Here is a 12493-nt window from a genome sequence, read left to right as displayed (position 1 = left end):
TTTAGCAATTCTTTCAACAAAAAAAAAAGAAAAAGAAAGAAAGGAGAAGTACTCTAAATTCCTCGCTTAACTGAACCTCTGTGTGCAATACTTTTTACTCTGTGCATACCAAGAAAATTTAGGACCCTATTGCAATTTATTTGCTTGCTACAGGAGGGTAAGAAACTGGTCTGATGCCAATACATAAGTTACAGCTAGAGCCTTAAATTTTTGAGAAATATTTTTCTAAATTCGTGGAGTAAATATCGGGTAAATAAAAACATGTGCCCTAAATTCATGCAAATTCGAGTGGAAAAACCCAAGTCCGCTAAATTCCAGGAGAAATCGGGCTCAGTTACTCAAACTAACTGAACTGGTTAGGTACAAATGGTGATGTAACAGCGTTTGCTGCCAAACAAGTTAGTGTGCATTCCTACAGGCATCTGAGGGCAATTTGCCGGGTAAAGATTGAGTTTCACCCTAAAGAGGCAACCTTCAATTCGGGGCTTCAGGCTCTACTTATAGCCTATTCTGCACCCATTCCGCTCTGTTGCACAATGCTCTAATAAGACTTAGTTAACAGTCTTTTTGTGGGTTCGCTAAAGACTTGGAGGTGGTGGGATGAAATCTGACCTCCCTGTCTGAGGCCTTTTTCTGGGCAGGTGTTGACACTGGTCTCAAACGAAGTCATCTCAAGCCGGATCCAAGAAGTAGTAGAACTTGAAGAAACAGAAGAAGTAGAACTACTACTTGTCTCCTACAGACCTCTCCACAACACTTGTAGCCACAGCAGCTTTGTGCTGCTGACACAAAATTTAAAAAAGAGGAACAGTTTTGGGATCGTTTTCCTCCTTGAGCGCGCTATACACATACGCAAATTCTTTTCCAAGTTATGCATTGAAAATGACATAAATGTTGCTCAAAACGTTGCCGCAGCAGCACTTGGAAAAATATTTTTGGAATAATTGGACAACTGAACATTGATGGGCTATCATTACGGCTCATCGTCCTGCCAAGGAATCATAATGATGGCGGAGGATATGTCCAGGTGGTAATGCTTGGGTAGCAAACACTTACACTACAGTCTCAGCCTTGCATATTTTCTAATGGATCGGAAATATAATACATAGACTGATGAGAGAAAAAGCAACGCTGTATCAGCCTCCTTTATTGTATACAAGACATCCAACAGACATTTCAGATGAACAGTCCCCAATAAGAGTCAATCTGCGTCATTCACTACAGATATTCTGAGCGGAGTCACTGTCTCAACAGTCTTGCGTTTCCGTCGCAGGGCCTCCAACTTGGACCTCAGGTCTCCTCCGGACACGGGTCCTAACCTAGAGGGAAGACTTCGTCCGCCGCGTACTCTACCAGAGTCATCATCATTGCCCTCATCTGCCCACCTGGGTAGAGGAGGCTGATAGGGGTCACCATCTTCCCATTCGTCATAGTCGTCGCGCAGACGGGGGTCATCAAGGTCGACATACTGACGTCCCCTGATCACGGAAAGGATCATAGTTCTTGTTAAGCCACCGAACTTTTACCCCTGTCACACGGCAAATTGAATGGCATTCTCAGCTCGTTTGTATTGCATCCAGCTATACAAAGAAAAACAATGTCATTCACAAATGATGTCGCTGTCTATGATTAAGACACCAGGGCATAACATATGAAGCTATACCGGGTGTTTCACGAAGGTGTCCCAGATAAATAATTTGTAAACAAGCGACACTCTCAACTTACATACTGCTCGTGCAAAGCAGTGTACCAATGCGCTCTTTCGCTGCTTAGTTCACACACAGGGGTAGCGGAAGATAATGTATTCCCTCTCCTTCTTTACCCAATCTACAACAGTGGTCACTGTGCTGTTGTGAGGTTATGTGCCTTTATTGTGATGATGACGAATCTACTGCAAGCACAGTGTGCTAGTCATTTAGAAACGGCAAAGGCATATCGAAGCTTTTCTTATGGCTGTCCCCTATCTTCCATCATCTCTGCGTGCGGATGAACACGTCATTTGGAGCCAGATAGCTGAGCAGAAGAGCACATTAATACGATGCTACATGCAAGAAATAGGTAAACTGAAACCAATTAATTACTCGAAAGATCGCAGCGTCGACGTGTTTTTTTTACTGGAATATTTTTCGCTCGAGGTTTCGGCTGGCAAAACGGAGGTTCAGAAAGCATCCGACGTGAAATATAAACGCTAGCAATTTTATTTAATTAATAAGCATACGCAAATGAGCCGCTTACTTCTCAGTTATTGGCCGATGTCTCAGGAATACTCACTGAAAAGAAAGCTTTTTTCGATAGCACCACTCGTTTACGAATTATTCAGCCAGGGGACCTTCGTGAAGCACCCAGTATACAGGTGCATTCATTATATTTTATTTCTTTTATAGTTATAAGTGCAACAAGACAGGGACAGAAAGAACTAGACACGGACAGGCGCCAACTTCCAACTAATTTTTATTAAGCGAAAAACCTTGCTTATATGTGTCTTGAACCACACCCCCTAAGGCATCTTGAATCTTTTCAAGCTCTCTGTCTGTAGTACACACAGATTCCATACTGATACATTGTTTTGAACCTTTAATCACTGTGGCTTCAACAAGCTCTCTTTTCATGACATCAGGTGCAGGACTTGACAATCCTCAAAAAGGGGTTTACAGCCACACACCCATTAAACGACCCACATGACATTAAAACAACATGTTTCTATATGTGGCTGTAAACCCCTTTTTGAGGATTGTCAAGTCCTGCACCTGATGTCATGAAAAGAGAGCTTGTTGAAGCCACAGTGATTAAAGGTTCAAAACAATGTATCAGTATGGAATCTGTGTGTACTACAGAGAGAGAGCTTGAAAAGATTCAAGATGCCTTAGGGGGTGTGGTTCAAGACACATATAAGCAAGGTTTTTCGCTTAATAAAAATTAGTTGGAAGTTGGCGCCTGTCCGTGTCTAGTTCTTTCTGTCCCTGTCTTGTCCCACTTATAACTATGGTTCTCCTAATGGTTTATCGTTGTTATTTTTGCCGCCTCTCTACTGACTAGGGCACGCAGTCGGTGCGACACAGAAAAGTGAACTCATTTCCATGTAATATTCTAACATTCGCTGTAACATTTGGTTTCACCGACATCGAACAAATGTCAGTGCAAATGTAATTTGGCTGAGAATGACACGTCATTTGACGTGGGGATTTCCTAATATATTATAGCCGCACAAAAGGCTTTACTAATGCCACAGGGTCACGAAGAACGAGACGAGACAAGGTCAGTTTTATTTTCTGTCCTTGTGGTTTTAAAAACGTATTTGTGACACACAGAAGAAGAGGTCAACCAACGTGGCTCGGACATCTTTCTCAGCAGACAGGTTTTTCTATATTTATACCGGGTGTTCTTTACTATTTCTTAGTGAGGTTTTCTGAAGGTGAGTTATGCGGCAAGGCAAAGACGGATCCTCTTGAAGAGAGATTGTAACTACTGGGTGACTAATTACCTAAAATTCATTAAGCAACACTTTAGTTAGGGGCTCTCAGGGCAAAGTTGAGACAGCAGAATGTAAGACAGTTGTCACTGAAAGCCATAATATTTTTAAGAAATTCTGAAACAAGCAAGTACGTTGAAATATCCATTGCCAAATTTTGGTAAGCGAATGAGTCTAAATGAAAACTATGTGCATCAGGAACACAGGGAGAATATAATGTTGGCCATTGGCTGCTTAACAAAGTGGTTGATCTGGCCGGGACTTACTCCAATCATCTCCAAAGCATGTGGAATGTCCTCCTTGCACTCCTCATCTTTCAGCTCATTTAAGTAGTAGCTCATCTCACCTGTTTGTGTCTTGTGGTTCTTCCGGTGAAGGAGAACGTTCCACATATTGGGGCCTGATGATTGGCCGTCCCCCCGAGAGGCGGTCCCACACGGAGCCACTCCCCTGAGCGGGGTCCTCGTCTGATGTAGGCGAGTTGCCCGGGGTCGACCAAGGGGTGGGTGGTGTTGGGACATTTGTGCGTCTCCTACTTCTGCAAAAGAATTGTAGTGGGGAGTACATACGATGGCACAACCAGGAACAGGGTGGGACTGTGCACAAAAATTGCGCAAAGTTTCAGATAATGATGACACGTTTAAGAAAGATACGAAGGGCTCAGAACCAAAGTGATGGGTTGTGTCGTGCTCCACATTTATAACATTACAATAGAATATAACAGAACTTCACAACTCTCGTATTACTTAGAGCGTGAGGCAACAATGAGAGGGAGAAGAGTTGAAATATGGCAGTTTCTTTTTCGATGGCTCCCACATTTCAACTGTTCTGTTCCCAGGCAACTTGAGGCTTGTGTTGTGTTTGTCCGTTTGTATATTCCACCCTCGAAACAATTACTTTCCATCATGAGAGGGTAAACGTTTACATGGTACGTTTCACTTGTGGTTCGTGTGGGTGTGTCCACTGTGTATAGCATGGTGTATCTTCCACGTATTAGCTATGGCTTATCTGAAGGTGTGGCTTATGTGCCAGAAATTTTGCCACAAATGTAAAAGGAGCTGCTCTGCAGTTAATGTATGGTGACTGTTACAACTGAGAGTTGCGTTCGTGATTAGAGTTGCGTGTTGCCTTGCTCAATGATTTTTACTGGTCAGCGTATGAGAACAAACAAACCCTACAAGACGGAACTGAAGCAATGTGGGCCTCATGGGGACCTCACCCTTTGGCCAACATCAGCCAACTCGTGTTCCTTCACAATGATCTATGAGTGCACCATGTGCTAATATATACCATTACGGTCGTTTCAAACTGTTTGCTATTAGGCTATGTTACGCAAGAGCGTTGATACGTGCCGCAGTAGTGGATAACAAAAGTTTGTGTGTTGTTCAGCATTACACCAATTGGATTCTAAATCTATTCCATTTCTAGTCTCAGTATTCGTATTTGATGCCAGTTCCCGCTATTGGAAAAATATTCCCAGTCAAAATTTTTTCCGTTGGCACACCCCTAGTTGTGAGCATTCTAGGACACTTGCAACTTACACTTACATTTTTTTCTTACGGATCTTTTCTTCCTCTTCGTCAGCGTACATCTTCATTCGCATGCGCTTGGGTTCCATCTGCTCATCTTGATCATCGGCTTCAGCTTCCTCTGCGCATTTCACAAACGTTTAACCCGTATCTCAAAATGCTATTGACAATTTCCATTTCTTATGAGCACATAAACTGTACGACAATGAGGCTAATGGGGCTTCAACCTCCACCCGAAATGCAGTCGACCTTGCACGCCATTCCTTCACTGTCAGCTCAGAGAAATCCCACTCAACTTTCCCCATTTTCCTACAGAGATCACGACACTGGTGACAGTTTCAAATTACTATAACAGCATAAATGAATTCATAATTCAGTGAGTTATTAACCGTTACCCAATTCAGTAACGCACCTTCCAATTCTCCGTCACTTTTCTGTCCCTCCGCATTGTCGCTCATCTGCTCTCTCATCCGCCTTTTCCGTGACCGGCTTATCAGTCCCGTCATTCCTGGAAAAGCAGCCCTTTTCATCATTCTGCTCAAAGTATTATTGTAAATATAGTCGAGAACTGCGATAACCAGAGGTCAGGTCAGGTAGTCACGATGTTGCAACAACAACAACTTTATATTGAGATGATGAATGAGGAATTTCATCACCCATGATGTTGCACAATGCAATGATGTACGTATTAAGAGATAACTACTAGGAAACGCTGAGCACTACGCATTCATGAAAAGCATTCATGAAAGCATTTCGTGTTCATCTGAAATAAGAGAAGCGCTTTTTTTTTTTTCACCCAGAATTTGCTTTTTATCCAATATCACCTGATTTTACCCTATTCTACAGCTCCTGAAACAACACCAGATTTTTACCCCGCAATTTTCACGAAACATAAAACACTAGTAGTTTCGTAGTAGGCCCATCAGATGCACATTTCAGTACACTGCACAGCTAGGACTGAATGCCACACACCTTCAAGCATGGACTTGTCCTTGAAAACCTTTATTTTCTCGCGTGTGCTCACAGTGGGTAACGTGTTAACACTGATGCACTCCACCTCGTATAGGAGTAGATATATACTCAGCTCTTATCATTAATGTGCATCGTGAGGTACATTTTTAGGAGCTTTTCACTCATGCTGGGATGCTGCGACTGTTGTATGTATCCTATTTTTGAAAATGACCTCACTACATCAAAACTGGTATATTTGGTGGTATTTGGGATATACCAAAGAGGCCTGTATAAAAGAGCGAGGCTTCTTGCTTTGCAGGCTACGAGTAAGCCACACTGTTCCACACGTTCATGCACTAAATAAGTAAGCATGTTCCTGACACACTAACAGCACGCTGGGAGGTGCGCCAATATGTAGTTAGGCGCGACCAGGCAATCTCATTGGAATAAATTGTCGCGCACATTCACGTGTTTGAATTACTGGGCATTTTTCCCCATAGAAATATGCGTGATTTTTATGGGACGAGAGCACCAGTTCAAATTATCCGGGAGTTCAAATTAAGATATTTCTAATTAACGAGATTGCGCCGCATTTGACAAAACACAGCACACAATGATATGTGGAAAGATTCACCTCCATAGTTGGGATTGCCATACTTCTTATAGTACTCGCTGCGTTTTTCTGCCCCAGTGGTTTTCTTGTCATCTACGTAAGACAAATAGCGTGATTTCACAAACGGAAGGTAAATGACAGTTAGACTCAAAGACTGGTAAACGAACGTGACGAGGCCATTATCTCTCAAGCACCAACTGCAATACTCCCTGTACCCAGATTTTTGGCACAGTGGTAACACTTCTCAACCTAACAACGTGAATCTCTTTGCTGTTGTCTCAGTTAGTTATGTCCCATTATATCCTATTATATAAAATAGTAGCGCAATTCTTTTACACTCGCGTATGTAGATATTTTTCATTAAACTTTCACGCTCTCGCGATAGCTAACCTACTAACGACTATTTTTCAGTTAGCCAGAAATCTCAAGAACTCAGTTGTTTGGCCCGAACACTATCCCAGGGTGCTCACACTTGTTTGAGAATCGCATAAGCAGGACGGCAGCCTTGGAGTGCGAGATGCCACGACGCCATCTGCCGGGAGGAACGGGAACATCCAACTTGGAGATGTCCAACTCCTCCAAGGGTCCATCCAAGTTGCCACTCTCAACTTCCACATCAGAGGCGTCGTCCTCTGACATGACAACAATTTCTTCTGCGTGTTAAAGAAAAAAAAAGTTTGAAACAAAGTTCACTCGATACAGATTCTGCAGCTTTAACTACTGAAATTGCACGGAGAGGGAATAGAAAGGACATGTTAGGAGCCCTCTCCCTGAAGAGGAGGGAACTGCCATCTGCTTGTTTCAGTGCATGTCACCCCGCACTCGGGAATATTTTACCAACAATTGGCTTACACCAGCATTATTTTCGTACGTTCTAGTTCCATTACTTTAACCCTTAACCAGTACCGCGTGAAGGTACCAGAAATGTTTTGCTTATCTTACTCATTTCTTTACAATTTCCATTTCTCGAAAAATTCTCAATGGACCACTTTACGGTTTACAAACAAGGGGCGCCATCAGCGCATGCGTGGGGCTGGTGCGGGCAAAACACACTGAATGAACACTGTGCGAATGCTTTCCGCATGTGCGGCATCAGCTGTGTTGCACTGCTATACCGCTCTCGACTATCTTTTTCCACAATTCCCGAAATAATTTAGAGCTCTGAGAGACAGAAGTCGCAGAATGCTGCACACAATGTCACAAGAGGGCATCACCGCTACGTTTGCAAAGAAGCAAAAGTGTGTGGCCTCTTTGTAGACAGCAGCTTATAATAGAGGGTTAAGAAGGGGATTTTGAACTGTGTCAGCCTTCTAATCTGGGAAACGTTAGTACTCAGCAGCAAGCTAGCGCCGCCAGCTGTTTCTCTTTTTCAATGCCTCCATTTATGGATATTATGAGAACTGTAAGGTTTCAACCTGGTTTCGGTGCAACTGACGACTCTTGGGACGGTCGGTCGAGGGGAGATTTTCCGCTTGGCTTTTGAACAGCTTCCTTTTCCTTTAATGCTGTCCCTTTAATGAGAACAGGACGTGAAATCCTCAACAGTGTCAATGCTGCATCCTTCTCGTCCTTCCACACCACGTTACCTGCAAAAGAGACCTGCTTTGAATACTTGAACGCAATAACCGAGCAGCAAACAGGAAGTGTATCATCCAACTTTGTAATGGGGTTAGTTCACAAGCTATGGCCGTTCACATTTTAAGAGAATTTCGCAGGAACAAACGATGCAGGTCTCTCGGCAAATTCGAGTTTTAGTTTTTGCTTGCCACAACATGTAAGCTGAAGCGCATTAGATCAAGTTTACGGGTGGACTGAAACTTCATGATTTACTAACTACGACGCTGCCAGATCAAGTGTGAAAAAAGCATTTATAACCACAAATAATGATAACCTCGCGTGAGCTAATTAAATTGCAAAATGCAGTCTGGAAAAGGCAACAGAAATCTTTGCGAAAGTAGACAACTCAAACGAGTACCTGAAACCTGATACACAATATTCATTTGTGTCCTAAAACAGACACATAATAAAACGCAGTGATGGGCAAAGTACCTCGAAATTGTACCAAGTGCCAGTCATCATTGGGACTTACAGTACCTAAACTCTTTTACCGCACGATATGAACCTACCACCTTCAGGAATCGCCACATAAAATATTTCCTTTGGGAAGCACAAATTTAGAGATAATTAGTTTACAAGAACCTCACCCATACTTCTCCTAGCATGTTAGCACTTTTTATTTGCTGCCAAGAATCATCTGCTAGTGAAAGAGATAGGGCAGGGCTTGTGCACACCACATTGTCTCGTTCTAAAATGGCCTTAACAGACACAAAAGTTCTTTACTGATGCGTCCTTTCTTATATTACCAGCTGGGTACTCGAACACTCGATCAAAAAGACCCGAATAAAATTATAGTACAAAGTACACAGCTAGAAATGTGCTTAAAGTAAAGTAAAAGTACTCCAAAATGTACTTAAAGCTGTACCTGATTACTTGGTACTTCCCATTGGTACAAGTACTGCCCATCACTGATATAACGCAACTGCAACTTACACGAGTAGTCATTTATCCAATCCACAGAAACTGGATTGTAGTCTTTGAAATAGTCGAGAATATCTTCAGTGCTCATGTCTGTGACTCCACGCACATGAACTGTATCCAGGCGTGTACCGGCTGAAATGAGTATGTATGTGTGTCTATATTTGGAAGTTGATGGAGAAACAGATGTAATGTTAAACAGAATGAATGAAGTTGGCACTCAGTCACAAGGTAAAAATTCCGCACTGGGAAAGCTTGATCTATTTAACACATTTGCGAACAAGGTAAGTGCAGATACTGCAGATCTGCATATATGTACAGATATATACTACATATAAAAATTAGAAGCAGACGGAGGGTTTACCAGCAACGTTTGACGTGATCAAATAAACACATCTTTTGACTTCCCTAACTACTGTTTTCTAACCCAATTTCTTTCATACCGGCATCGTTTTCAGCTTTTATTTTTCAGCACACACGTATTAGGTGTATATTACAAAAACCTTGCAGGCCAGCACTGCAGTTATGTACATTTCGCACCTGTCATTAAACAACTCGTATTCATTAACACGTGTTAAAGCAGATCTGTTACCTGGTACCCGTCTTGGGTGAAGCCCCAAACTTCGATAAAGATCTTCCAATTGGGTTCCATCGCTCGCAGAGTCCTTAGTATCGTTGTCACCTTTCATATCGTCCTGATATGATCACACAGAAAGACAGATAACTATACACAAGAAACTGCACAGGAAAATCAACAATGCTTTGTCAACACGTTAGACACTCGATCTAGAACTCGATCATCTAAACCGAGCAATATGTGTACACCAGACTTGAAATCACACTCAAACAGAAGACCACCTCACATTTGCAGCTTTCACGGAGAGAGAATCGGGAGAATTCAGGTTCCGGTCAGATACAGTTTCGGCGATGTCGGCTTTCTGGTCATCCATATCCATAAGGTCGTCGTCGTCGTTATCCATTCCCGTATTGTTCACAGCCACTTTTAAGTTGGGTAGCTCCCGCTCAAGAAGAAAGTTTGACATATTTGTTGTTCGTATCCGGACCTATAGATAGGCTACATTAGATACCAAGATAAAGAACCCCAGAATAACAGAACAGGCAGAACTACAGAGAAATGCCGCTACGGGCCATGGTGGCATGGCCATGAGTAAACATGAGAGGCGATCAAAAGACTCATCGAAGGACGCATCACCATTCATCTCTCATCCATTCTCATCTAGGTTACGCTGATATTAGACGCTGTAAACTTGTACATTGGAAACAAAATATCCATAAACGCGACAGTCTACGGTCAACGAAGTCGTTTTTCACGGTATCGCAGCCGCGAATCAAAGCTTGTCTAGCAACCAAACCGAGCGATTAGCCAATATAATCCACTGCTTTTTAATCCAAATGGATTTGGAGACGGCTATTGCCGTTTCCGCTTTTCTGCTTTCAAGGCATAAAGGTTATGGTTGCGCTTTCATCGCATTACGTTATGCTTATGTGTCGAATAGCCTATGCAATATGCATCTTTCCGCACCGTCTGTCCGTGGAGCGTAACATAAGCATACCCCACTGCAAATACTGAGGTAGTGAGCTCCATTTCCGTGCAAAAATGAACGTCGTCGACGACTCAAGTGAGTTGGCTGAACCGATGAACGGTCCAGCCGATGAACTCAAACGTATGGAGTGCAAAGCTTTCGCTGGTGAGGGCACCCAGCACGCCATGAATGGTATGACAGGGGACGTTTTCCCCGACCACATCTCACGGAGCCTGAATGAACATTCGGACGGTGAAGAAAGCCCACAAAAGCAAGACGACAGCGTACTGAACAATTTCAAGGCTCGGAAATTTCGCGCGATATCTCGTTCCCTCGAAAACGGTCGGACGCGCGAGCTGAAATCTATCGCGATCAACGAGCTCGGTTTGGTGAGTGATGGTGTGCGACGTCTCGTCTGGCCAAAAATTGGCGGCGTTAACGTGTACGAAACGTCTCCGAGACCAGCCTTGGAAGATATCGAGAACCACCCTTACTACCAGCAAGTTGTCCTCGACGTGAAGCGTTCGCTCAGACGCTTTCCACCGAGTGTGGCCGAGGCGCAACGCATTGCCCTGCAAGACAAGCTCGTTTTCATGATCATGCGTGTCTTGATGAAGAATCCCGAGCTCCATTACTACCAAGGCTACCACGACATTTGTGTCACGATACTCTTGGTCCTCGGCGAGGAAGTCGGATTCCTTCTCGTCGAAAAACTTTCCAGGACAAATTTGAGCGTGTTCATGGAAAAGACGATGGCACACACTGCTGAACTGCTCGAGCACGTATACCAGATTTTTGAGCACGAAAATCCGAAGCTGAAATCATTCCTCGAAGCTGCCGGCGTCGGTATCATGTTCTGTCTGAGCTGGGTGATCACTTGGTTTGGGCACGTCCTGAGCGATTACGACACAGTGGTGAGACTGTTTGATTTGTTTCTTGCCAGTCACAGCTGGATGCCCATCTATTTATCTGCGGCAATCGTCATGCACAAGCAGGAAGAGATCCTAGCCCTGGATTGCGATCTGGCACCAGTGCACTCCTACTTGTCCAGAGTTGTTGAGGAAGAGCTCCCGTTCGAAGACCTCATAATCAGAGCTGGTGAATTGATGGCAAAACACCCGCCAGCGAAAATCAGACAAGAACGTGCACTGAGAATGGAGGAATTAAGGAAGAAGAATGTTTTGGAAAGGGAAAACAAGCTCCGCAAGTGCTTCCGATACGTCGGTGCATTATACAGGGGACGGCTGGGTCCGTACTTTGTGGCCGCCACGGCTATCGCGCTGCTAGCTGTCGTATTTCAGGTCTACAGAAGACACACGGGTCATATAGCGGCGATTGAATGGTGGTAAATGTCGCTTCTCAGTACTAGATTAAAGGAACATGAGTTGCCAGCATATAAAGATGTTTCCTGTTATCTCGTCAAAAACCTGTTTTGTGTAAAAGCGCAACGGAAGCAAAAATTAGCTCGTCACCTGCGGGTCTCTGCTGCACCCTTTGGTTTGTCTTTACATTTACAGACAATGTATTTTGTTAAAGCTTCGCTATTAAAAATGATAGTTGGGAAAAAAACTGATACGTACACGCTATTTTTTAACACACATTACAGAAACTTGCACAAAAGTGCATTTATTTCCTTGCCATAGAAACCCTCCTTGTAACTGGATACATTGTGTTCTTTTAGTTGCGAGTGTTCGTATCTTGCGTACATACTATAAATGAGTGTTCCATATGTCCATAAAGGAGTACGATATTGCAGCTCATTTGGACGTGCAGTCAAAAATCTCGAATCGCGAGAGCACAATAGTTGGAAATTGTCTGCAAAAAAAAAAAGAAAAACATGAGATGTTACAAG

At 43.3% G+C, this 12493-nt stretch overlaps 2 protein-coding genes across 2 annotated transcripts; one reads left to right on the top strand and one right to left on the bottom strand.

Moving 5' to 3' along the window:
• Positions 1–1116: 1116 nt before the first annotated feature.
• LOC135370032 (nuclear cap-binding protein subunit 3-like) lies at positions 1117–10289 on the bottom strand. Its single transcript, XM_064603700.1, has 10 exons — positions 9961–10289; positions 9690–9792; positions 9113–9232; positions 7978–8148; positions 7033–7215; positions 6584–6655; positions 5411–5506; positions 5017–5119; positions 3816–4007; positions 1117–1478 (listed from the first exon to the last, which is right to left on the bottom strand). The coding sequence occupies exons 1-10, from the start codon at positions 10138–10140 to the stop codon at positions 1202–1204; spliced, it is 1497 nt and encodes a 498-aa protein (XP_064459770.1). The 5' UTR covers positions 10141–10289; the 3' UTR covers positions 1117–1201.
• Positions 10290–10508: 219 nt separating this feature from the next.
• On the top strand, positions 10509–12041 carry LOC135370033 (TBC1 domain family member 20-like). Its single transcript, XM_064603701.1, has one exon. It carries the CDS (start codon positions 10716–10718, stop codon positions 11988–11990), a length of 1275 nt encoding a protein of 424 aa, XP_064459771.1. The 5' UTR covers positions 10509–10715; the 3' UTR covers positions 11991–12041.
• The last annotated feature ends 452 nt before the right edge of the window (positions 12042–12493 follow it).

The sequence above is a fragment of the Ornithodoros turicata genome, chromosome 10, assembly GCF_037126465.1.
Source record: "Ornithodoros turicata isolate Travis chromosome 10, ASM3712646v1, whole genome shotgun sequence".
Lineage (NCBI taxonomy): Eukaryota > Metazoa > Arthropoda > Arachnida > Ixodida > Argasidae > Ornithodoros > Ornithodoros turicata.
Note: the sequence above shows the minus strand (reverse complement) of the source record. Positions and strands in the feature narration are given on the sequence as shown.